The 25,865-nt window shown below is 43.9% G+C and overlaps 1 protein-coding gene across 1 annotated transcript; it reads right to left on the bottom strand.

The window, feature by feature from the left end:
• Positions 1-1,246: 1,246 nt before the first annotated feature.
• Positions 1,247-25,653, bottom strand: YKT6 (YKT6 vesicular SNARE protein). Its single transcript, XM_085870807.1, has 8 exons — positions 25,495-25,653; positions 21,725-21,882; positions 21,548-21,630; positions 16,941-17,041; positions 15,641-15,745; positions 5,385-5,450; positions 4,689-4,790; positions 1,247-1,985 (listed from the first exon to the last, which is right to left on the bottom strand). Exons 2-8 carry the CDS (start codon positions 21,826-21,828, stop codon positions 1,950-1,952), a joined length of 597 nt encoding a protein of 198 aa, XP_085726933.1. The 5' UTR covers positions 21,829-21,882; positions 25,495-25,653; the 3' UTR covers positions 1,247-1,949.
• Positions 25,654-25,865: the final 212 nt, after the last annotated feature.

The following is a 25,865-nucleotide window of genomic DNA, read 5'->3' on the forward strand; positions in this document are numbered from 1 at the left end:
TCGAACCACAACCGAACAACCCTCATCGTCTCTCTTCCGGTTGCACCTCAATTCCCGATAATGGCTGCATGCCTTTCTGATGACGAACATACAGAAACTTCCGTATGGGTTGTTTCAAAAATACGGATATCCGTAAAACACGGAAGGAGTTTTCAGCTTTGCATTCAGGCCAAAGAGTTCAATTTACATCTCATCAGACCAGAGAATGTTTTACCTCATGCTCTCAGAATTTTTCACACACCGTTTTGCAAACTCCAGGTGTGCTGTCATGTGCCTTTCTCTCAGGAGTGGTTTCTGTCCGACCAATCATCCATAAAGCCTGATTTGTGAAGTTCTGCAGAGATTGTTGTATTTCCAGCAGGTTCTCCCATCTCAACCAAGGAACTCTATAGTTCTGTCAGAGTGGTCTTTGGGTTCTTGGTCACCTCCCTGACAGAGGTCCTTCTTGTCCGGTTGCTCAATTTGGTCAGACGGCCAGTTCGAGGAAGAGTCTGGGTCGTTCCATATTGTTTCCATTTCCTAATGATGGAACTTTCAACTCTCCAGAAATTGTTTTATACCCTTCCCCAGATCTATGCCTCATCACAATTCTATCTCAGAGTTCTACGGACAGTTCTTTGGACTTTGTTGTGGAATTTCTGCTTTGACATGCACTGTCAACTGTGGGACCTCATCTAGAAAGGTGTGTTCCTTTCTAAATCATGTCCAATCAATTGAATTGACCACAGGTGAACTCTTTTGAAGTTGTCGAGACATCTCAAGGATGATCAAAGGAAATTGGATGCACCTGACATCATTTTGGAGTGTCATAGCAAAGGGTGTTGAACATTTATTGACGAAAAACATTTCAGCTTTTCATTTATAATTAAGTTGTAAAAATTTCTAAAAACATATTTACACTTTGTCATTAGGAGGTTATTTTGTGTAGATTGGTGATAATTTTTTTTCATTTAATCCGTTTTAAAATTGGGCTGTAACAACAACAAGATGTGACGAGTTGAGGGGTGTGAAGAGTTTCTGAAGACACTGTATGTGTGTACATTTCATGAAAATTCAAATGTCATTTCGTTTGGCAACATTCTAGAGGCATGAGAGAAAGGTTAACGTTTTGTTTGTGTGCTGGTATGTATGGTCATGTGCCAATTGTAAACAATCAAGATTATGAAGTGAAGGGTTAGAGACCATGCTGAGAGCGCTCGTCCCCATGACGGTGACGGGGAAAACAAAGGAAAAAACGTACATCAAATGTTTTATTCACACTTTATTCATGTGGTTGACGCACTCTGTATGAACTCAGACAATCATGTTCACTCGGAAGCAAGTTTTGCAAAAAACAAAATCAAAAAAATCCCCAAAACCTATATGCATTGCCAGCACGGAGGTCATTACAAAAAGCATCCGATCAATGCAAATTGCCAACTTTTATATCATGGTCGTGTTAATACTTACGATGGATAAATTAATGAGAAAGTTATAATCATCGGAAAATATCGACATGCGACGTGATTTATCTCCAAAGGAAAACAGTGGAAGGACCTGTCCATCATGACAAACCTTCTTTGGGCCTGCAGTGAGCGGCTTGTTAACCCGTTCATTTCACCAAACAAGCTCCAAGTGCACTGTGAATGTTTCAATGGAATGAGAAGTCTTTCAAAAACAAAACGGTGAATCACCCTTTAAAAAGGTGTTTTCAGCCCCCCCCGGCCCCCCTCCCAATACACACACACACCGATTGGGAAACAAAATCACAAACATTTGCCAAAAATAAACACATGATGCGAAACAATTCCACAAGACAACCTTTTTTTTTCTTTTTCTTTTTTACAATATAATACATGACGCACGTAATATATTAAAACATAGGAGGCTGGAGGAATTCTTCAGGTGGAGTCAAGTGGTGGTGTCGGCATTATCGCAACCTTGGCTGTGCCAATCGAACAGCAGTGACCTCACATCAACTTGCAGCAAGAGTTCTGCTTTCTCGCCTTCAAATAAATGAAAATAAAACACGTACATACGCAAGCTTGTTACATGAAAAACTTTTTTGTGGCGTCATACAAACCCCTTCCATCATACAAAGAACCAAGCCGCCATCCTGGAAATCACCGACATCATCTAGTTCAAAAAGCGTGCATGTGTTACAAAAAGGAGAAGAAGAAGTTGTCATTGAGAAAACCGCTCCCAATTTTCTGACTTCCAATCATCAGCAAGGTCATGGAATCCATCATCACAGTCAATATGAAATCCTTCCTTTTCTCCAACAACCTCATCTAAGATCACCAATTCAGATTCAGACCTGGTCACCCTACCTTGAACGTGCTGCTTCAATTCACTCAACAATGGATGGAGGCCCTCAATGTCAGGCATGAGATCAGGGCTCTCTCTCTCTCTCTGGATATATCTCATGCTTTTGATACAGTCTGGCAGTCTGACTTGCTCTCCAAACTCTCTGCCTATAGCATCCAAGGCAAACTCCACACATGGCTCACTGACTTCCTCTACTCTCGTAGCCAACATGTGGCACAGAATGGAATCCTTTCATCTTCTCTCCCTGTCAAGGCTAGAGTGTCTGTCCCAACGTAGTGTTCAGGGCCCAGTCCTATTCCTAATCTTCATCAATGATCTCACTGACTTGAGAAAATCCTCCATCTATTTCCTGATGACTCCACCCTCTGCCTCAACATCCCTCATCCTTCAGCTTGGCAGACTGCAGCCACTTCACTCTCTCAGCCATGGTGTTGGCTTAACGGTTAAGGTGCTTGGCTTAAGATCTGAGGGTCTTGAGTTCAAGCCCTTGCATTCCTGTTGAATTAACACCAGGTAGGGTTGACTCTGCCTGTCATCCTGCCGAGGTTGGCAAAATGAGTACCAGTACGCTGGTAACGCGCACTGCATCAGCAGCACAGTTGCACCCCCAGAACATGATGCAGCCAAGCAACCACAGGCTGCATATGAATAAATAATTAACTTCCCTCACTTCAGACCTTGACAAAATGGTCAAACACTTCGAATATGTCTTTCAATCCTGACAAATCTCACACTCCAGCTCTGAAAGGACCGTCTGACAAACCCTCCTATCTAATTTCTTTGCAATCCTCTTGAGGATGTTGTCATTCAAACTTCTGGGTCTCACTATTGGCCATGAATTTTCTTGAGCAAACCACATTTCAAAGTTGGCCTCAAAGCCAGCTGCTGACTGGGTATCCTCAGTCATACAAAGTCCTTCCTTGGCACACCTGAAACTCCAATCTACTGACAAGGCGTTAATCCGCAACTTGGAGTACTGCTCTCCCCTCTGGGCTGACTCCCCTGCCTTACATCTTTCTCAGCTTGATTCCGTGGAAACCAAGGCGTCTAATATTATTGAAATCTGCTGCGATGAAGCCAAATCGATGGGTTTATCACTTTCACAGCAGACAGGTCGATGGTCTCTCTGTTTTCTTCCGCCTTCTTTCTGGTCTTGCACCCTCTGTGCTTTGTCCCCCCTCCATCCCCCCCTCCCACCCCACCGGTTAGGTTTCTGCAGGGCACACACAGTCGACCATCAACGCCCCTCTGTTGAAACTACCTAAAAACAGGAACCACTCATTTATTCCTCTTTCCCCCCCCCCATATGTGGAATCAACTTCCACATAATCTTCCATCTCACTCTTCCCTCTAGGTCTTCAAGACAGCTTTTCACCACCATCTAAAATCGTCCCCAATCCAAAACCATGATCTTTTCTACCCTCTTAGCCCCCTCGCTAACCCCAAGCCCTCATCCTTCCAAATGTCCAATTTTCCCTCCTGAGAGTGTCCTTGTGTATCAATCTTGCCCACCCCATGCATCCTTTTCTGCTCCCCATTGTTTGTCTTCGGCGGGGGGGAAAAAAAAAATCATACGGTCGCCATGTTGGTGCTTCTTGTTATACAAAGTCAAACACATCTTCGGAGCTTTCATATTCACGATTGCCATGTCCTCCCTTCAAGTTTTCCCTTCATTGTGAAACATTTTTAAGCCAATAGGCATCACAGGCCTCACAAGTGAAGATTGGCCTCGGCGATCGAGGCAGCGGTCTATTAACTTATACACCATCAAACTAACAATGTGGCATTCTCTCAAGCAGAGCTTAAACCCATGTCATTGTGAAAGGTCTTTGTCCGAGGTAATCATTTACTTTTAACGATACGTGTGTGTGCATCAGGAAGAAGATAATAATTGGTTTTGGGTCGTTTATAGTCACACATCGTTTTCGTGTATCTCACGGGATTGCGAGTGGACAGGCAGCTGTCGGGTGGAGGGGGTTTGAAGGCTTAAAGTATGGAAGGGGTCGACGCCTTAGTGCTGGGGACAGGGGGGATTGAGGACTTTCTGTGGGAGTTGGTGGGGGAGGGGGGGTTGAAGACTTGGAGTGAGAGGATTGATGCCTTAGGGTTGGGAGGGTGAGGTCTTGGGGTTGCGAGGTGGAGGTTGAGGACATGGTGTGAGGAAGGGCGGGGGAGGGGAGTTGACGACTTGGTCACATTTTACATTACGTGTAATTTCAATGGGTCCCTGTGAGTAAAATCATTCTTCTATTAAAAATGAAGTATATATTTAAACAATGCGTGTGGCATCGTGTTTCATGAACTCGCCAGTTATCATTCCGTTTTAAAAACACAAGTACAAGCGACTCATGTACACATGCACATGCTATGCCGATTCTTACGGTTTTGTAGAAGGCCTTGGACTGCAGGCTGAGATTGTCAGACTTTGAGACAAGATCATCGAGTTTCTCCCCTCTTTGCATCAAAGACTCCATAGTGTTGTGCTAAAGAGGGGGAGAAAAAATTGGATGTATATGCCATTGCATATGTGGCACAGCAAGTTGTAAACCAAACAGAAGACCAATTCATCAAATAATGAATACAAATTCAAAAATCAAGAAATTGCTAATTGAATGAGGCTAGACAAGAGTTTGTGAGCGCATGGGATGGCAGGATGCTTTCGAGGTATGCACGCTGGCTTCTAAGCCGTTTAGCCTGGGTTTGAATTCCGACCCAGCTGTAAACTGTCATCCTGGTGTTTCGCAGGCAGGGCAGTTCATCAAAGTGTGTGCCGTGCCTCGGATGGATGTTAAACTGCGCCTCCTGTCTATCGGCATGAGTTGATGGACGTTAAAGATCCCCCGGTGTACTTCGCAAAGAGCAGACGAGTTGTTGCTGGCACCCTGGCCAAATTCCAAATTCCTGCCCTAATCTGCAGGGGGCACTGCATCAGTGGCAATAATGCTACCAGCAGCCTCAGGCTGCATACAAAATGAACAAATGAATGAGTGCAGTGCAGGCAGCAATGTTCTGCACTGTGGAAGTGACAAAAGATGTAAAACAGGAAGTGTGCTTATCCACTCAAGTTCACAACATACCAGGATGATTTTGGTTTCATCAAGTTCTGCTTGAACTTTAGTGAGGGCGTCTGTTTCTCTGGGATTCTGTGGGAAAGGGATTGTATTCAAACGGATGGTTACAAACATAAAATAAAACAAGACATGCAGATAAAACAATCATTCATCTCAGTGGGTGTGACGTTGACCAAATGTGGGTACTCCAGAGAATGCCCGACATTTTGGTTGAGAAAAATGGTGCTCGAGTAATATTTTCATCTTCTAGTTGATTCACTTCAAAGGGTGAGAGCGAAACAAGGGGTAAACCAGAACGGCACTCGGAGGAGCACATACCTCCACCAGACTGAACAGTTTACGTGTTGTATCCCACCAACAGGCCAGATGTGCATCCGTACCTGAACAAAAATGTAATGGACTTGTTCTCGTCACCTACCCAACTCGTCCACAAAGTTTTGTCATCATCCATCCACAATTTTTAAGATATCATGCAATATTTTTGATACATCAAGATGTCGTTCCACAATATCGTTTTTGGCCTCATTTCTCAATGATGATGAATCGGGTTAAAAATTTAAACATTCCCATATCCGGATCCGGATCCAGATCCAGATAGTCAGCAAAATCCGGGGTGGGTGGAGATTGCACATTACTTGGTGAAAAAGAGTATAAATCGGTGGATTGCAAGAAGACTGTCGATGGCTGGAATGGTTCTTTTGAATGGATTTGTGTGGTGTGCGTCTAAAGGGGTCGAACGGGGTTGACAGGTATTAATGTGACATTGAAATAAACCACAAGAGCGTCAATTAACCACTTGCACTGTGGCACATGTACAGGCGAAAACATAAGTCGTCTCCCACCTCCTCATAAAAGGAGGGGGTGGGAGGAGTTTTGGTTTCCCTGACCTGACTGTGGGTACTCTACCAACACATCTGCAAAATTTGGTGGAGATTGGTCCAGCTGAGGCGTAGCTGAGGCATAAAACTGTACGTGCACTGAGGGTGGACAAGGAGGCCTATGTGCGAGGAATCTGTGAGGGGGTAGAGCATCACCTGTGGACAGGTGATTCTCGTCCCGCTTACAAGGGAATTCGTGCATTGCGTTCATCCAAGCCCATCCCTCGGAGCACTGCAGTTAGAGCAGAGAGTGGTAGGCTCTTGACAGAGGAGTCTGAAGTGAAGGCCCGTTGGGCCAGTTACTTTGAGCGGTTGTACCAGGCTGATCCCCCAGCTGTCGAGTTGGACGTCAAGGGTGTTACAATCCCTGTTGCTGACCCTCGAATCAACTGTGGTCCACCTTCGCTTGTGGAAACACGGGCTGCGGTGAACCGGTTGAAACGGGGCTGTGTGTTTGTGGTGAGGATGTTGAGGTCATGGAGAGATTCACTTACCTTGGCAGTGATATTCATGTCTCTGCTGGCTGCGAGTCACAGGTCAATAGACGTCTGGGTCGGGCCTGGGGAGTCATGGATTCACTGGATCATGGGGTGTGGCGCTGCCGGTACCTGTGCAGGAGGACGAAAGTTCGAGTCTTCAGGTCCTTGGTACTTCCAGTCTTGCTCTATGGATGGGAGACTTGGACTCTGACCAAGGATCTGAGGTGGAGACTTAATTCCTTTGGTACCAGGTCTCTTCGGAGAATCCTTGGCTATCGTTGGTCGGATTTTGTGTCCAACGAGCGGTTGTTGAGAGAGACTAGGATGAGATTTGTTACCTGCATTGTCCGTGAGCGTCAGTTGCGGCTGTATGGACATGTGGCTCGTTTTCCTGACGCTGATCCTGCTCACCAGATTCTCTCAGTGAGGGAGTCTCATGAGTGGAGGAGGCCAGTGGGCCGACCATGTTCCTCGTGGTTGCTGCAGGTTGACCATCATCTCAAGGAGATGGGGATGGGCCTGGCATCTGCCTGGAGATGGCCAGACGGAGGCCCCTGGAGTACCGGTGGAAAGTGGACGCAGCGACGCGCTGTTCTGGCACATGCTCCCATACCTGACCTGACCTGACCCTGATTGGTCCAGCCTTGTTTTTATGATTCCTCCGGTGACGATGTCGCCGGTGGCATTGTTTTTTCGGGTTGTCAGTCTGTATGTACGTCCATGCGAATTTTCTCTGTTTTCTCTGCGACCGCTTTTCCGATCAACACAACATTTTCACCAGAGATGCGACTAATCATGCAGAATTTTTTAAATGATAATTATGACATCATACGTCATGTGAGTTGGCAGCCACGTTGGAAAAATGAGAAAACTTTGGACCTCTATCTCCGAAACCGCACCATGGGGAAAAAATGAAACTTGGCAGCTGGCAACTACTCTGCATCGGGAATAAGAGGGATTTGACGATGACGTCATCGGTGAAGTGGTATCCCGGTCTAAATCCAACAAGTCGAATGCTGCATTCGATCAGGATGAAAATTTGTGTGGTTCATCAAGGGAGATTGGTCGACATAAATTTGTTTAATGACATAAGTCATGTGGTTTGGCAGCCATATTGGTTAAAAAAAAGAAATCTTCTCCAGAACCACTTTAAAGATCCAAGTGAAGCTGCACATAAATGATCGACTCGCCATTGTGAATGTTTGATAACTATGATGTCATAGGTCACACGGTCTGACAGCCATATTGGATTTATCCTAAAACCTTCAAAAATCTTTTCCAGAATGATGGGATAGATCAAGGGGAAACTTAACACACCTATTCATCATGTCTTGGGGATACTAAGGCGACAAAGAATCATTGATAAGTCACGTGGTTCAGCGGCCATATTGGATTGAAGAAAAATATTAAATAATGTTTTCTCTGGAACTGCTTATCCGATCACAGCGAAATTTACCAAGTATCATCCAACACTCTAGCTGCATACATTGTAGACATTATGTCATATGTCATGTGGTGTGGCAACCATATTAGATAGAAAAACAAACCTTATCCTATCAAAGTGAAACTTCACACACCTGATCCTCTGCTAAATCATTGGCAGAGTCAAAATTTTCAATGCCACAGGGCACGTGGTTTGGCAGCCATGTTAGTTTGAAAACCGAAAATGAAAAAACTTTTCTCCAAAACCGCTCAACATATCAATGTGAGACATAGTGTGTTACATGGAGCAATGGCAGTGAATCGCAACTCCAAAGTTTCACATCGTTCGCTACAGTGGTTTCTGAAACATAATTTTTTATGTTTTCCTTGAAACCAATGTGGCTGCCATACAACATGACTGATGACGTCATTTTTAAGTCAAATGTATGCACCAAGGGCAGTGGATCATAACTGCAAAGTCTAGTATTGAAAGGTTAAACAGTTTCAGAGAAATAGTTGTTTAATTATTTCTTGAAAACCAGCGTGGCTGTCACATCATGTGACTGATAAGATCATTGCTAAATAAAATATTTGTACCAATAGTGGTGGATCAACATGACAAAGTCTCGCATCGAAAGGTTAAGCGGTTTCAGAGAAATATTTTTTTGAATATGATCGACTCGGCATGGGGAATATTGGTTGAAAATTTCAACATCATAGGTCACATGGTCTTGCAGCCATGTTGGACAAAAAGCCTTGTCCAATCAACGCGAAACTCCAGACGTGATCAGCCACCTATTCTGAAATGTCGTGGATGTCGTGGCTCAGGTGCCCAAGCGAAGTGGGGTTGTATTGAAGCAGGGCGGCATGGTTTTTTTTTTTTCCACCACATACGTTTCAAGAAATTTTCACCATAGATGCGACTACTCATGTCAAATGTTTTTGTGATAACTGTGATGTCATAGGTCAGTGGTGTGGCAGCCATGTTGGAAAAAAGGAAAAACTTTGGACCTCCATCTCCAAAACTGCTCCATGGAAAAAAAATTGAAACTTGGCACATGGGAAGTACTACCAATGGGAAACGGGTGATTTTTTTTTCATGATATCATATGTGGCTTCGTTAGGACGTCATAATTGCGCACGTCAAATGCTTTGTCAAATCGGTATGAAAAATTTTGAGGGTCATCTAGGGCTGAATTGTAATTGGCAAAAAAAAAATTGATGACGTCATCAGTCACGTGATTTGGCAGCCATGTTGTTTTTAACATAAAACCTTCAAAAATCGTTGTAACGGCTGAATAGATCGAGGAGAAACTTTACAGGTGTCTGTCTTTTCCACCATTGGTATAGCACTGTCCGCACATAGCTTGGGAGGTTGAGATTCCCGACAGTTCGGTTTGCAAGGTCCAGCGAGTGCTCACGGAACAGCTCGGCCGCATTCAAGATCACCAGATAAGGTAAGTAGCACATTTGGCACGGGTGCGTTCCCCAGTCAGGAGGCCATGGGATCCTCAGTTAAACGGTTGTTAGGCGGATGGACACTGGGGCTCGTGATCACTCGATTGGCATTTGTAGTTCCATTGAAGTTGCGTCGCAACCTTCCATAGGGTGAAGTTATTTGCTCCAGATGGCCTAAGGTCCAGGTGAGTTCGAGAGAAACCGGGGATTTCCCCCTTGTAGTAGGTTCGAGCCCCGAGACCACAAGTGTGTGTGTGTGTGTGTGTGTGTGTGTGTGTGTGTGTGTGTGTGTGTGTGTGTGTGTGTGTGTGTGTGTGTGTGTGTGTGTGTGTGTGTGTGTGTGTCGGATGAAAATTGGCGCTTTATGTGGCCTTGACCTTTGACCTCAAAAGCAATCAGCTTCCTGCTTGTGACCACCTCCACCAGGTGGTTAAGTTTTGTGAAGATCAGAATGAAAAATGTGACCTGTAGGCGATTGAGAAACAGACCGACAGACAACAAATATACTTGTGAATCTTCGATTTCGCAAGTAACAAATGGGTAAAGACATAACTTCCGTCCACCTTTGGTGGTGGGTGGGGGGGAGGAGTCCTGGGTTTGAATCTTGGCCCAGCTATAAACTGGCATCCTGGTTTTCCACAGGCAGGGTGATTCATCAATGTGTGCGCTTTCACTTGGATTATCCTGTCTGTCTGCTGTCCTGTCTGCTGGCATTAGTTGGTAAATGTTAAAGATCCAATGGTGCCCTTATGAAGAATAAACAAGATAAATGACAAATTCCTGCTCTAAGTTACAGGGAGCACATCCCACCCCCCCTTCCAGAAATGATGTTACTTTCAACCATGTGCTACATACAAAAAAAAGGTAGAAATGAGAGTTGTATACTAAACTGTATAAAAAGTACAGTGCCCATCCCTTTGTCTGTCCTGTTTCCTATCTCCTTTTTCACAACTTCATGCATAAGTTACCAATAGCTACTTTAAAAAAAAATTACTAACAAACATATAGAAAAAATAAAGATATTGTAAGGAACTCTGACTTATGTGGAATCTAACAATATATAAATCAGTTTCGTAAAGCTTAAAGAAGTGTACCAAAATCATTTCCAAAGTTAGACATGAAGCACAACTCTATCTTATTTAGGCTTTAACTTAATACACAGCCCTTTAGTAACTGCCAATGCTCATTGTTACATTTTATTATATCCTGGCAATTATAAAACGAATCACTGTTCACGTTGTACAATGGATCCAAGTACATTTGTCCAAACAATTTGATATGAAATTATGAAAAAAAAAGTTGAATCAGATATTGTACCTACATTTACAAATGGATGTAGACTTTCATACAATGTACACTAAGTATATAAACAATTAGATATGCAAATGAATATTTATAATGGTGATTATTATGATCACATTATGTGTCTTAATTTAGAGTTGAGATTGGCGGCGGCCTTAAACTAAAATATCCTTTAAAAAAATGAGCCAAATTAAAGCAACCACATACTTGTTCTGCCCCAAAAAACAACAATTTGATCATTGTGGTGCCAACTTATGAATGTTTGGCATGGCTTCCACTTCAAAAGCACACCTATTGCTTTTATTCTACATCTTTCATCGAATGTTTTTTTTTAAATAGTGGGCCTTTATAAAAATCGTTTAAAAATAGAAGTGATTGAGAACAACTCTTGAATTTTCAACCACAGTTTGCCTATGTATGTGTCTTTAAGTGACAAAAATTTAAAAGAGCTGTGTAACTGTCAACATGGTGAACACTTGGGGTAAAACCGGGGTAAATTTCAGTGTCGTTGAGTCTGGAGCAAAGTTCATACACCTATAGCACCCAAGATTTTGCTCCGAAAGGTTTCAGTTTTCTTGTGTAAATGATCCAGTCACTAGATTATGTAAATCAGGCAACAAAATTCTTCATGATGAATAAACTGACTGTTGGCAGCAATTTGAAAACTCAAATATTTTTGACTGCATGTTACAAATCACTACTTTTGAGAGTACTTATCTTAAAAAGTATTTTAAGAAGAACATTTTTGATGTCAGATTCTGAAATCCTCACTCATAGGCACCATTTGTGTGAATTTTTAGAACTCTGTTTGTAAAACTCTGGAATTTAGAGCCCTCCAAAAATTCTTCAGATACAAATCTGCAACTCACAACTGCCAGAATTGAAACACCCCTAGGGTGTTTGTAGGGCCATATCTCGGACACTACTTGGAATTTTGAGCTATAACTTGGCAAACCTTCCTCATATATGTTGAGGTAGCTTTGAGAATTTTTTCAGAAAAATCTGAGGGGGTCACTGCAACCCCCAGCTGAAATGACATGGAATGACCCATCAATCCAAACTCACCATGCATGAAAGATAACAAATGCACAAAAATGTTCCCACGATATCTTCTGAAAGAGACAGACTGGGCAAGATGGATACCCACTGAATCGTCAGAGAAAACCAGAAGATGGTGGATTCACAACAACCATCAGAGTTTGTGGTTGTGAGATTGAAGCTGATAACAGGTGGATTGTTCCAGATGGTCCACTCCTCACATAGCTATTCAATGCACATATCAATGTTGAGTCCTGCCACTCTGTGAAATCCATCAAATTATGGGTGCAAGTATGTCAACAAAGGATCTGACATGGCTGTGTTGGCCTGACAATGGAAAGGACTGTGCATGATGAGGTTTGGCAATATGAAAGGGGAAGATACATCAGCAGCAATGAAGCCATCTGGAGGATCCTGAACTTCCCAATTAATGAGTGACATCCCACTGGTTCATCTCAGTGTGTACCTTGAGAATGGCCAGAGAGTGTACGTGAGCACGCCCAAGTCCCACAAGACACAACTCTCACTGCTTTCTTCAATCTCTGCTAGGATGATGAATTTGCTCAGATACTATTGTATCATCAGATACCCACGTACTACACATGGAATGTTGGCAGCAAGAAGTGGGCTCGCCGCAGAGCAGGACAAACTGTACCAGACATCAAAGCCAGTGACGCACTTATCCGTGTGTTCACTGTCCATCCTAATAATTTTGAATGCTTTTACCTGAGACTGCTTCTGCATGAGGTCAAAGGTCCAACATCTTTTGAGGACTTATGAACAGTGGATGCCACAATTTGTGAAACTTACAAGCAGGCTTGCTATCTCAGAGGACTCATGGAGGATGATACACACTGGAACAGCACATTGGAGGAGGCAGCTGCAACTCGATCACCATGGATGCTGCGAAACCTGTTTGCCATCATATTGCAGACATGTGCCATGTCAAATCCTCAACAACTATGGGACAACCACAAGGAGAATCTGGCAGAGGACATTTTGCATCATGCACAAGTGGAAAATCCTAACCTGGAACTGAACATGGTGATCAGTTCTTTTCTAACAGATCAATTCTAACAGCTTGGAAACAGAAAAGATGATGCCATCTTCAATCAAGCTCTCATTATCATTGAAGACAACATCAAGGCTTTGGGTGGCTCTGACCTCAAAACTTTTGGCCTTCCTGATCCTCAACACAATGACAATGAGCTCACAAATGAAATTTTGAGAGAGACCAACTACAACATGGAACAGCTTGCTGAATACATAAAGTAGAATGAGCAATGTCTGGTTCCAGACCAAAGAGAAGCCTTCAATAGGATTACATAAGCAGTTTTCAATGGGAGTAGTGGCACTTTCTTTCTGGATGCTCCTGGTGGAACTGGCAAAACTTTTCTCATCAATATTCTTTTGGCAAAAAAACTGGCAGAGAAACACGATTGCCCTTGCAGTGGCATCATCAGGCATTGCTGCAACACTGTTGACAGTAGGAAGAACAGCTCACTCAGTCTTCAAGTGATCCTGAAATCTGGCAAATATGGATACACCAACCTACAACATTGGCAGGGGTATTGGCAAAGCAATGTTCTTGCAGGACTGCCAGCTCATTGTCTGGGATGAATGTACAATGTCTCACAAAGCTGTCTTCGAGGCTCTTGATCGCACCATGCAAGATCTTCGACATGACAGAAGAATGGGTGGAGTGACTCTGGTGTTGGCTGGGGATTTGACAGACGCTGCCAGTCATTCCACATGGAACCAAAGCTGATGAACTGCAAGCCTGCTCAAACTTGTAAATGTTTTGTAAAACTTGTAAAACTTGTAAATTAAGGAAACATGGCATCTGAAAATCAAGATGGAACGATCTTGAGGAACATCATTGGGAAAACAGTTGCAACACTTCAACAACTACAAGATGCAGTATTTCCAAATGTTGCACATAACTTCCATGACCACAAGTGGCTATGCCAAAGAGCCATCTTGGCACCGGAAAATGATGCCACCAATTCCACAAACAGAGGCCTTCTTACAGTTACACAGTTACCTGGCACTATGCAAACATACAAGTCGGTTGACACTGTACCAGACACAAATGAAGCAGTCCACTATCCCACAGAATTTCTTAACTCTGGAACTACCAGGTGTGTCTCCTCACAATCTGGAGCTCAAGATTGGTGTCCCCATTATGTTTCTTAGGAATCCGGACCCACCACCACTCTGCAGTGGAACACGTTTGGCTGTCACGAAGCTTATGCCGCATGTTATTGAAGCCACAATCATGACTGGCCATGCAGCAGGACAGGACGTCTTCATTCCACACATTCCAATCATCCCCTCTGACTTGCCATTTCAATTTACAAGGCTCCAGTTCCCTGTCTGCCTCAGTTTTGCCATGAGCATGCACAAGGTCAATCGCTCAAAGTTGTTGGCCTCAACCTGCAAAGCCCATGCTTTTTTCATGGCCAACTCTATGTTGGTTGTTCCAGAGTTGGCAATGGCAAAAACCTTTTCATCTTGGCTCCACATGGAGAAACATGCAACATTGTCTATCCTGAAGCTCTACAAAGATTAAAAAAAAAAACCCCAAAAAAACCAATGTCTAGTTCTGTGATAAAATGTGATGTGAAATCCTCAGTGCTGAAGAAAAAGAATATGCTGGAGAAGAGGCAGAGAGAGAGGGAGGCAGAGAGAGAGAGAGAGGCAGAGAGAGAGAGAGAGAGGCAGAGAGAGAGAAAGAGAAAAGAAGAGAGGGGAGAAAAGAAGAGAGGGCAGAAAAGAAGAAAGGCAGAGAAAGAGAGAAAAAAAAAAAAGAGAACTCCTCTCTGTCTGTCCGTCCCCCCCCCCCCCATATCTGTGCCCCCCTCTTAGTATTCCCGTTAGCGAAGCGATGGGTGGTATTTACGAGTAATGAATATACGAGTAGTAGGCATAGATTGGTAAAAAATAAAAAACGCATTTGAAGTTGCAAAGGAAAAAAAACAAAACACTCCAACATGTTCTGGACATTACATTTTCCAAAGGTAATCTTTTATCATCATGTGTTTGAACCAAATGTCAAAAAGATCAAATACATAAACAGCTAGTTTTCAATTGATCATGTGAGAGAGTTTACAAGGCCTTCTTTTTGAATTTAAGGTGAATTGCAGTCATGGACCATGAGCAGGTTCAGACACAGGTTTTACTTCGTTCCGGTATTGGAGTTCAAGAAGATGGACGAATCATACATTTCCTTACGTTGCTGTTAATGGATTGAGATTGAACATTGGACATCTTCACTTTCGACTTATATCTTCACCCTCTAATAAATTAAATATATATCCACCCATCCATTGGGACCAGACTCTGTGCAGAGCGTTGACGCTGCTTAAGCAGTCTCCTTGGCTATTGGGCACAATCCTGGATGGGTCGCCACTCCGACACAGGATACCAGCAAGCTGGCACTCATTTTGCCGCCCTCGGAAGGATGACAGGCAGAGTCAACCCCACCTGGTATTAATTCAACAGCAGAGTGGGATTTGAACTCAGGATCCTTGGATTCCAAGCCCATCACCCTAACCATTAAGCCAACACCAGACATAGATATACATCATTCAAGCACTGAATAAATGAAGAGAGCACAAGACAAAACTGAAGTATGATGCAGTGGTACACTGGATGTATAGGACGTTGAAATAGGAAGTAGTACCTGATACTTGGCTAAGTAGCCATCGAGAGCGGTGTAGTTGACAGTGGCAGGCGATCCGCTCGGCCAGTCGATATTTTTCACCTGCATCGAAAACTCGTCCAACACCTGCAGAATGGTGTGTGTGTGTGTGTCACAACAAAGGTCACAGGAATTTATTATTTTTTACAACACTTAATGTCACGTAGGGTAAACCACCAAGGAACAGATCAAAAGACCATAAATGGCCGTTTAAAAGATAAATCAATAACCAGGCAATATATGAAATATGTCTTTCAATCCTGACAAATCTCTACCTCTCTCCAAAAGGACAGTGTGACAAACCCTTCTTTCTAATTTCTTCACAATCCTCTTAAGGAAGTTCAGTCATTCAAACTCCTGGGTCTCACGATCAGCCATGATCTTTCTTGGGCAAGCCACATTTCAAAGTTGGCTTCCAAACCCATACACCCAACAAGGCACCCTCCATTGTACAAAGTCCTTACTTAGCACACCTGAACTCTCCTATCCACCGACAAGGCCTTCATCCGCAGCTTGAGGAAGTACTGCTCTCCCCTCCAGGCTGGCTCCCCTGCCTCATCTTGCTCAGTTTAATGCTGTGGAAAACAAGGCCTTTAAGATTATTGGAATATTCTGTGCTGAACCTGAGTCTATGGGTCGATCACTTCGCCATCGCAGACAGGTCGGTGGTCTCTTTTCTCCCACTTCCTTTCTGGTCTTGCACCCTCTGCATTTTCCATACTTTGTCTCCCCCCCCCCCCAAGCTCTCTCCAGGGCTCACACGGTCCACCATCAATCCCCTTCTCTTGAAACTACCTAAATTAAGGATCATTCCACTCATTTGTTCCTCCTTTTTTTCCCATCTGTAAAACCAACTTTCACATCTTCAATCTCATTCTTCCCTCCAGGTTTTCAAGACAGATGATAACCACAATCTCAGATCGTCCCCAATCCAAAACCACGATCCTTTCTACCCTCGATAACTCCCCCCCCAAATTTCCTGTATCCAAATTGTCTACCCTCTGCATCCTCTTTTACCCCCATTTCTCCCCACACCCATCGTTTGTCTGCCTCCCCGCCTTTGCCTTCAGCTCTGCCGTTGGCGTCCCCCCCCCTCTCTGCTGTTCCTTTTGTCCTGTTGCATCCTGATCTGTTCAGTGCACTTGGACTTGCTCTACTACGAGCCTCGACGATGTATCACCCCACCCCCCCAAAAAAAAATAAGCCAGGCCAATGGTCATGGATTTTAGCAGTGAATGTGTTAACCCCAGTGCTGTTGTTACTGAACACACACACCAACTACCTTATTGAGAAGTGTAAATGCAACACGCGTGGGGTATTCATGGTCAGAAATAACCACTCCGGCCAGACCATCTTCCTGAATGTACACGTGACAAAGGTATTCTGCAAACATGCACACGTGTAGGTAAAGAACTCCAACTTAGCGGCACATCTCAAAGAACACACCACCTTGGGATCAAATAATATATTATTCACATCAACTATCAATGACGATGATTGTTGCTGGACAGCTGCGTCCAGTCCAAACAGGTCATGAGGCGTCGAGTCCAATTCTCCAAAATAAAAAGAAGTCAACGAGACCTACAACGTCTTGTTTGAGAAGCGACATTATTCCAGCCGTTGCCGTTGATCATGAATGCTGTGGTTTTATGGGTTGGGGGCATCCATCTTGCTTTGATGAAGGAGATGCCCAAGTATATGACTATGCATGACTCCCATCGCTTCGCTGATGAATTTAATGAAGACACGTAGTACTTCACAAACATATTGCATGTCTATCCGTGAGTGCCAATGAGGATGTAAAATGAAGAGAAACTTGAAAAAGGATCTTTTATAATTGTAGTTGTTGTCATGGCTGTAGTAGTTGCTGTTTGTGTGCTCCTTCCGTGTCTTTTGAAAGGGTTCCTTTTGTCGTAGAATAATGAATGTTAACGTTTGAACCGCTACATTCAGCTTCCATTGCCGCGTATTCTTACTCAATCCCGGATAGTGTTTTTTTTTTTTTTTAAACAGGCAACCTTTTGATTAAACGAGACAAGTTTTTGTTCATAGCAAATCGATTATTAGCATTACAAAAGTACCATTTTAAATACTCTACGATAGCAGGATGAAGCATGACACACGTGCACATGCACACACACACACCTCCTTTATATAACAGACGAGCAGATAACCCGGTTCCACCTGGCTGTTGTAAGGGTATCATTTCCAATAGTTTGGAATATTTTGGGAGTTTTCCAGGAATGTCCTTTGACAGCACAATGGCAGGAACCCTTGGAAATTTGACAATGTAAAATGTGACGGTCCTCAACGCCTTTCTTCTTCAAGTCTTCAACCCATCCCCTACCAGCTCTCTGCTCCTACGCCCCAGCCCTCAAGTTCTCACACACACACCCTCCCAGCTCTCTGCCCCCCCTCCCCCAGCCCAACTTGCTGTCCTCAACCACATTTCCATAAGCCCCCCTCCCAACCTCAAGTCCTCAACCACCACCTCTTCAAAGCCTCAACCCCCCCCCCCCACTCCAACTCTGTCCTCTGCTCTCCCTTTCTTCAAGTCTTTAACTCCTCCACCCCTCCAAATCCCAACTCCGAGTCCACATAAGAGTCACTAACTTAAGACTGCTAAGGTTTCTCGGTGAAGTAAATCGATGGAAAGGTAATTATACGTTGACAGAATTCACTGAATTGTTTGTGGGTTTGTTTGTTTTTTAATCTTCCGATGGGAATGCGAACCAATCACTGGGCCTACATACCACCAGTGTGTGCAACAAAAATGCACAACTCGAAATTGCATTGCACGAACATCGATATTTGTAAACTTCCGCAAAGACTGTCCGGACCCAAGAGCTCTTAAATGAGGTATCATTCAGCGTTATACGTGCTGCAGTTATGACGTATACCCCTTTCAGACACAATCGAGCTATTTACATTCATATACACACCAGCAGATAACCCGGTTCCACCAGGCTGTTATAAGGGAATTTGTTTCCAATAGTGTGGAATATTTAAGGAGTTTGTCAGGAACGTCTTTTCACAGCATAAAGGTAGGGACCCATGGAAATCTTTTTTCCTGTCTCACCACCATCTCATATCTTCCCCATCCAAAATCTTGATCTTTACTACCCCCATTAATCCACCCCAAACCCACCTTCAAATTTTTTGTTTACCTTCCTAAAAGTCCATGTAGTACCATCTTGTACCCTATGCCATCCCTCCCCCTTCCACAGATATCCTATTGTCTTTGTTCTCCACTATTTTGTGCTTCCCTCTCCCAACCTTTCGTCTCCTGCCCTGTTATACGTTTCTGTGTATTCGCTCTTACACGAGCCTCGACTTGGTGTACAAAAATAAAATGAAAATAAAAATTACGCATAATGTAAAATCTAACTTTCAAGTCCTCAACCCTTTTCTTCTTCAAGTCCGCAGCCCTCCCCCCTCCCTCGCAAGGATCGACACGAACCAATGAGACCTATAGCGACCTTGGGCCAATATGGAAGGTATCACTGTGGTTTTCAGTTTTTAATTATTTTTGTCTATTTTGGTTTTCAGTTTTTAATTATTTTATTTGTTTATTTGTTCTCCGAATACCCCCAAATATTTGAGGGTATTAGTATAATCTGCAAGGTTGGGAGACATCAATAACTTTTCCTCACCGAAGGCCACGTTGAAAACCCTCCAGGAATCCATGCGCAGTATCGTTTCACTTCCGATCATGTCTAATAAAGTAGAAGGGCACTCAGTAGAGCACATACCTCCACCACGTAATGCCTGATCCACGAGAACATATCGGGCCCAATACATTTTTGAAATATCATGCAATGCAGCACGATATCGTTTTTGGCCAGATCTCTCAATGCTGAAGAATCACTTTAATTATTAAATAATTCTCGTATCAAGATCCGGATTTTGATTTTCACCAAAATTGAATCAATTACTACTTGCCAAACACCCAGCCTGTCCAGCAAATTCCGTTCGAATCCGTCCACAATTTTTTTTGAGATATTATGTTATTTATCATATTTGGCCAGATCTTTCAATGGTGAAGAATCAGTATAAAAATTCCAGGAGTTGGATCCAGATCTTCACCAAAATCTACTCAGTTCGTCCTCGTCACACACCAAACCTGTCCACAAAATTTCATCCAGATATAAACCACAACTTTTTGAGATATCCTGCACACAAAGAAACAAACAGCCAAGCAAACAAACAGACAAGCAAACAAAACAAACAAGAAAAAGACGTCATGCAGAGCACAATACTTGCAAAATCCACCCCCCCCTCTCCAAAAGGTTGCCATGGATGCATCAAATTGTCCATTTCATTAAGATTAAAATTCACAGTCTTAATTAAAGTTCAGGTCAATCGGATGAAATTTGATGATTTTAGAAGTTTGACCTTGAGATGACCTTTGACCTTTTGACCTCAAAACAGTTGGTTTCCCAATTCAGTAATGTACTTTGCAATTGTTGCTTAGATATCAAGTCAATGCAATTGTTGCTTAGATATCAAGTCAATCGGATCAAAAATGACGATTTCAGAAATTTGACTTCAAGATGACCTTTGACCTATGACCTCAAAATCAAGTCTCCTCAGTTGAGACGACCTCTACAACTCGGTAAAGTTTCATGACCATCGGTTTAGAATTGTGTCCTGAAGGCAGACAGACAGACAGAGAAAATAACAAATTGGTCTGATCAATATAGTTGAAAAATCTTCGATTTTGCAAGTAACAAACAGAAAGGGGTGAAAACACAACCTCCTTCACCATCGGTGGCAGAGGTAATTTATGAAATAAAAACCTACTTTTGATTCCCACCAAATCGTTTTTCCTCATCTCCAAATTGCCACGGATGGATTAGTAAGGACTCAGAGGTTACGTTTGTGGGAGAATTTGTTCATTTCCAGAAGAATGAAGTTTTCTCAGTAAAGTAAATGGAAAAAAAGGAAAATTGTTTTTTTTGTTGCCAGGATTTTTCTTTAACAGCACAAGTCACCAACAGCTAAGACTGATAAGGTTTCTCGGTGAAGTAAAATGATGGAAAGGTAGTTATACGTTGACAGAATTGACTGAATAGTTTGTGGTTATATTATTTTCTTAGCTCACCTGGAACGTAGTTCCGGGGAGCTGATGGGATGGTGCATCATCCGTCCGTCCACAAATGCTTGCAACTTCTTCTCGAAAACTACACATACGATTTCGATGAAACTATAGCACGACGTTCATCACCGTGCATGTACCAACACTTGGTCACACCATTAAAAATACAAATGGCCATTTTAGCGACCAACAGGGAGATCCTCCGCACGTAACGCCTCGACCATGGCAAGTTTGTGGATCAGTCACATCTGAAGGCTGTTCTCCCCTGGAGTCATCTTCAACAAACTCACGTCCACACTTCCGATTTAGCTAGTGTGGAATATAAGGGCACACAATCATCCATTGCCACCATGCGTTCATGGATTTCTTACGAGCAGGCACACTCTACCACAAAGAGAATATGATGACACTTATTTCAGCAAGATCCATAATAGTCTGACGGTGCAAAATTCTGGGTTGTACTCCGAAACAAGACGAGATTTCTGAAACTAATGGTGTCAAACAAGTACACATGCAAGTTTATCATGCATAAAATCCAGGGCTCTAGGATGCCAAAGAATAGCGTTTGTCATGTTTTCAATGTCGCCATCGTGACCCCCTTCAACATATCCTGTTAACCCCCACCCTCCACAATATCCAGGATAAAAGGTTAAGATTGAGCTGCTGTAAGCGAGTGATGTTCAAAAACCGAACAACGTTTACCAAGGTTAACATTTCAGTTTCATGCCAGAGAAAAACAAATCACTTCGTCCATTTTTAATGAACGTGCCATCGCGAATAAGTCGTCGCACCTTGTTCTTTGACCGATGCCCGGGTACCCTTGTTCGTCCTCTCCACGATGATCGAACTCGTGAAGACCATAAACTCCTGTACACTAAGAATGACGACACGACCCGTTGAATAACCCTGAAAACGTCATCAAATAAATCATGCACTACTGTGTGGAGACTACACAATAAACATCTCACCCCGTTCGATGAAAAAATCCAAAAGAAGAGACGTCGTAAGCAGCTTTCAAAAGGTTCGCTTTGGATAAACCTTTGTAAAGGATGCTGATGCAGTAAAGCTTCATGACGATTCTTGGGTGTGAAGTCAGGTTTTTCAAAAAAAAAAAATTCAAACTCCGCTGTCAAAAGAACAAGAAAGTAAATGTAAACAGCATACCAACAAAACACATTCACTTGTGCTTGATTGTAAGTGGTATTTCTTCGACTCACAAGGGCAAACGAGTACAGAGGGAACGCGGATCAAACGCAGCATTTGGAGAATAGAGTACAAACAAATCCTGTGGGCGAGAATCGTATGGAGGGTGGTGGGGGTGTGGGGTGATTTCTCTTTAATTGCTCGACTGATGATGGGAAATAAAAAGTGTCATCGCCGGTACCCAAAGTTCCCTGGGAAGTTCCATCGCCCCTCCCCTCCCCCCACCCTAAGGTCACCATCTGCGTTTGTCTGAAGTCAAGTACTGTGTTGTTTGAGGTCACCGTCTGCGTGTAAGTGTCTGGCTTGTGTGGCGGTTCTTCCAAGAGCCTTAGATCCGATAAAAAAAAACACAAAATTACAATAAACCTGTCATTTTCACATCCTCAAAACATTGACAGTTTCTTGGTTTATTAGCGTAAAACCTTTGGTTGTACCACGCACGCACGCACGCACGCACGCACACAGTGAGTGGGTGGGAGGGCAAGGGGAGAGGTGGGATGACAGACTAAAAAGGGTGGGAGTAGACAGAGAAAGTGGTGGGGTGAGATGGGAAGGGTTGTGATGAGAGTCTGGAGGGAGGGGGTGGGGTGGGAGGCGCAAGGGGTGGGGTGGGAGTTGCAAGAGGTGGGATGAGGGAGGGCAAGGGATCGTAGGAGGGACCCAGCATTGCCCAGCAACACCAGGTACCTTTGGTACTATCTATACTAATAAGTGTGTGCGTGTGTGTGTCCTCCAGAACTCCAAAAACCATGAAACCTAGCAGCCTGAAACTGCATGCATACTCAGGGAACTCCAAGGAAATGCATTAGTGAAAATTGGGTAATTTGGGTTAATTAAAACTCACCTTTTGAAGATAATTAACGGCATTAATTTAATTATATCCTTCATCAGGCCACCACTCTCGATGGGGTCTCAAGGCGTATCCTAGGTAATCGTGCTGGGGTCTGAAGCCGCCAACGTTTTTTGGCCTGCTCAACCATGCTTTCATGCGTTGACTTGGAACAGGCCGCAACGATTTATTAACGATAAAGTTTTCCTTTTTTTTTTCCACTTTCCTCACTCATATTATTGAAAACCTGTTCATCAGAGCTACAAATCGTTGTGTACTTCGCTTTTGTAAATACAATACGTTTTCAAATTAGGAGCTTGGAGCAATTTCATGCATTATATGATGCGATTTTCCACAATCTACTCTCATGGACTAATTAAAGTAAATCATCGAAATATTATTTCGGTTTTGAAGATCGGATATCATCCGGACCAAATAAGTGTCAAAATCTATGATGAAATCTGATAATTCAAAGAAATAACGAATCTCATTACTAAGCTAATATACCAATTTACTTTAAGCAAGCAAGGCTCTGTTCCCTTATTCATACAGACACAAGAAAATGTGAAATTTCTAAAGTATTAAACTTATCTTTTTCTGCTGTTTGGAGAATTATATCGAGTGAACAAAACATTTAAGAACGTGCCAAAATTAACCAGCTTCATTAAGCTACATGATTTAATGAATTCACTGCTAGACCTCACTCTCTGTCCCTGGAGGGACTGCTTATCCATAACATCTGCCAGATCTGTGTCTATATCTTAATTAAAAAAAAAAAACATTTTGCATTTTGTTATTTTAATCTTGTATTGATAAATTAGTGTGGTGTTGATGTGGCAGGGGCATGATGGGCTGAATGGCCTCCACCTGTGTCTAATTTCAGAGGTTTCTCAAGGTGCTTCACAAGGAATCAAAGTAAATCTGGTGAAAAACGGACATTTTAAAATAAAGCAATAATGCTTGCACGGACCACAAACCGATGTACCGCAAACCGTCTGTGCATGTGACACGTGCACAGACGAGCAGGCAACACGGCAGATTATCTGCAATGTTTATTTCACAGGTGAATAAACTTTGCGATGTCTCCAGGGTTGTTCTACGTTAAACAGCAAATATTTTTGGGGATAAAGTCAATATTTGAACAACTTCATTTAATCTCTTTAACTGCTGTGGGCATGGTTAAGACCAGCTTTAAAGTTAAAGGGGTTCTTTATGATATGCAGCCACAGCCTGGCCAGCTCTTCCTTATCAACCATTTAATTGGAGTGCTTGATTGAGTGCTTCAGCCACTTGCCGAGCATCCAACAGTCAATAGCGATAGCGCGCTATGTCGTTCTGAGCGAATCGTTCACTCACTGCGGACATTCGCGCCCCGTCATGCACAGCGAGTAACCCGTGCCCTCGTCTTCCTGAGCGAGTGGCCCATGCACCCATCTTCCTGGGCGAGTGGCCCGTGTCCCCGTCTTCCTGAGCGAGTGGCGAGTGGTTCGCGCCCTGTCGTGCACAGCGAGTGGCGAGTGGTTCGCGCGTCGTGAACAGTGAGTGGCGAGTGGTTCGTGCCCAGTCATGCACAGCGAGTGGTGAGTGGCCCGTGCCCCTGTCTTCTTGACTGAGTGGCAAGTGGCCCGTCGTGCACAGCGAGTGGTTCGCGTCCCATCGTGCACAGAGAGTGGCCCTTGCCCCCGTCTTCCTGAGTGAGTGGCGAGTGGCCCATGCCCCCGTCTTCTTGAGCGAGTGGCGAGTGGCCCGTGCCCCCGTCATGCACAGTGAGTGGCCTGTGCCCCAGTCTTCCTGAGCGAGTGGCCCATGCCCCTGTCTTCCTGAGCGAGTGGCCCGTGCCCCCGTCATGCACAGCGAGTGGCCTGTGCCCCAGTCTTCCTGAGTGAGTGGTGAGTGGCCTGTGCCCCTGTCTTCCTGAGCGAGTGACCCGTGCCCCCGTCATGCACAGTGAGTGGCCCGTGCCCCTGTCTTCCTGAGCGAGTGGCGAGTTGGCTCTGGTCACATCCGGGCAGTGTTTGTCTCTGAACGGGAGTTTGTCTCTGGACAGCTTCGCTCCACACAGTATTTATGGTATGACCGACAGAAAATGGATTTCACACATTATTTTGTTTCCATCTTCATTGTCTTTATCTGCAGAAGCTGCCTGTCTCTCCCCCCTCCTCTCTCTCCCCTCAACTCCTCTCACCCCCCTCTCCTCCCCCCACCACACTCCCGTTGAAAACCTGATCTATAACGGACCTCTCTGTTACATACCAACAACATTCACACAAGACACAACTCCATCCAATGGAGCGTTCGGATTCCCACGATATTTCAAAATCAGTAATCATTCCGTGCCATCGAACTTCTCGCCAGTTTAACCAAGGCACCGGCACACAATGGCCTATTTCTAGATCGACACGGGACAACCAGACTGACGTCCCTTTCCTTATGTCTGCGTGCTCCGAGATGCAGCACGACTGCTGACGCTGCACAAGCATCAAGCAGTTCCACTGCACCAGCAAAGCACGTGGGATCAAACGCAAAGCCAGTAATTTCACTCATCCCATTCAGTAAGGTAATCACGTGACTTTATTCACCTATTGTGAAGAGCGTACAGTACGGCCAAATGAAACATCACCGATTCATTCCGCAATGATCTCTTCATTTCAACACACAGATGTAACCGCTTGGCAAAATCCGAGCACAAAACAAACCGGATCGCACCTTGGTGAAGAGGTAGGACCGAGGATTTGGAGGAAATGGGAAAGTGAGGAGGAAATTCCACTTCAACACAACAATCACAACTGGACACGCACGAAGCTCACACGCAATTCCTTTCAGCAACGTGACATCACTTCCGGTTAATGAAGACCCCCGCCTCCCGACTCAAATATTCATTACTTTTTATTTTCCTCATGATTAACGGGAATTCTCCTCAAGGTGTACACTACCCACACGAAGTCCTCATTAAAAGGCTTTCCTTTAATGTTGGCCGCAAAAAAAGAGATGGCGAGTTCAGGAGTAGGAATCACACACCGAGCTGAAGGTACACCGGGGCGAGGATGAGCGGTGGGGGGGGGTCAGGATGACGAACC

Source organism: Eptatretus burgeri, chromosome 1 (genome assembly GCF_056783735.1).
Source record: "Eptatretus burgeri isolate ZD-2024b chromosome 1, Ebu_testis_v1, whole genome shotgun sequence".
NCBI classification, from domain to species: domain Eukaryota; kingdom Metazoa; phylum Chordata; class Myxini; order Myxiniformes; family Myxinidae; genus Eptatretus; species Eptatretus burgeri.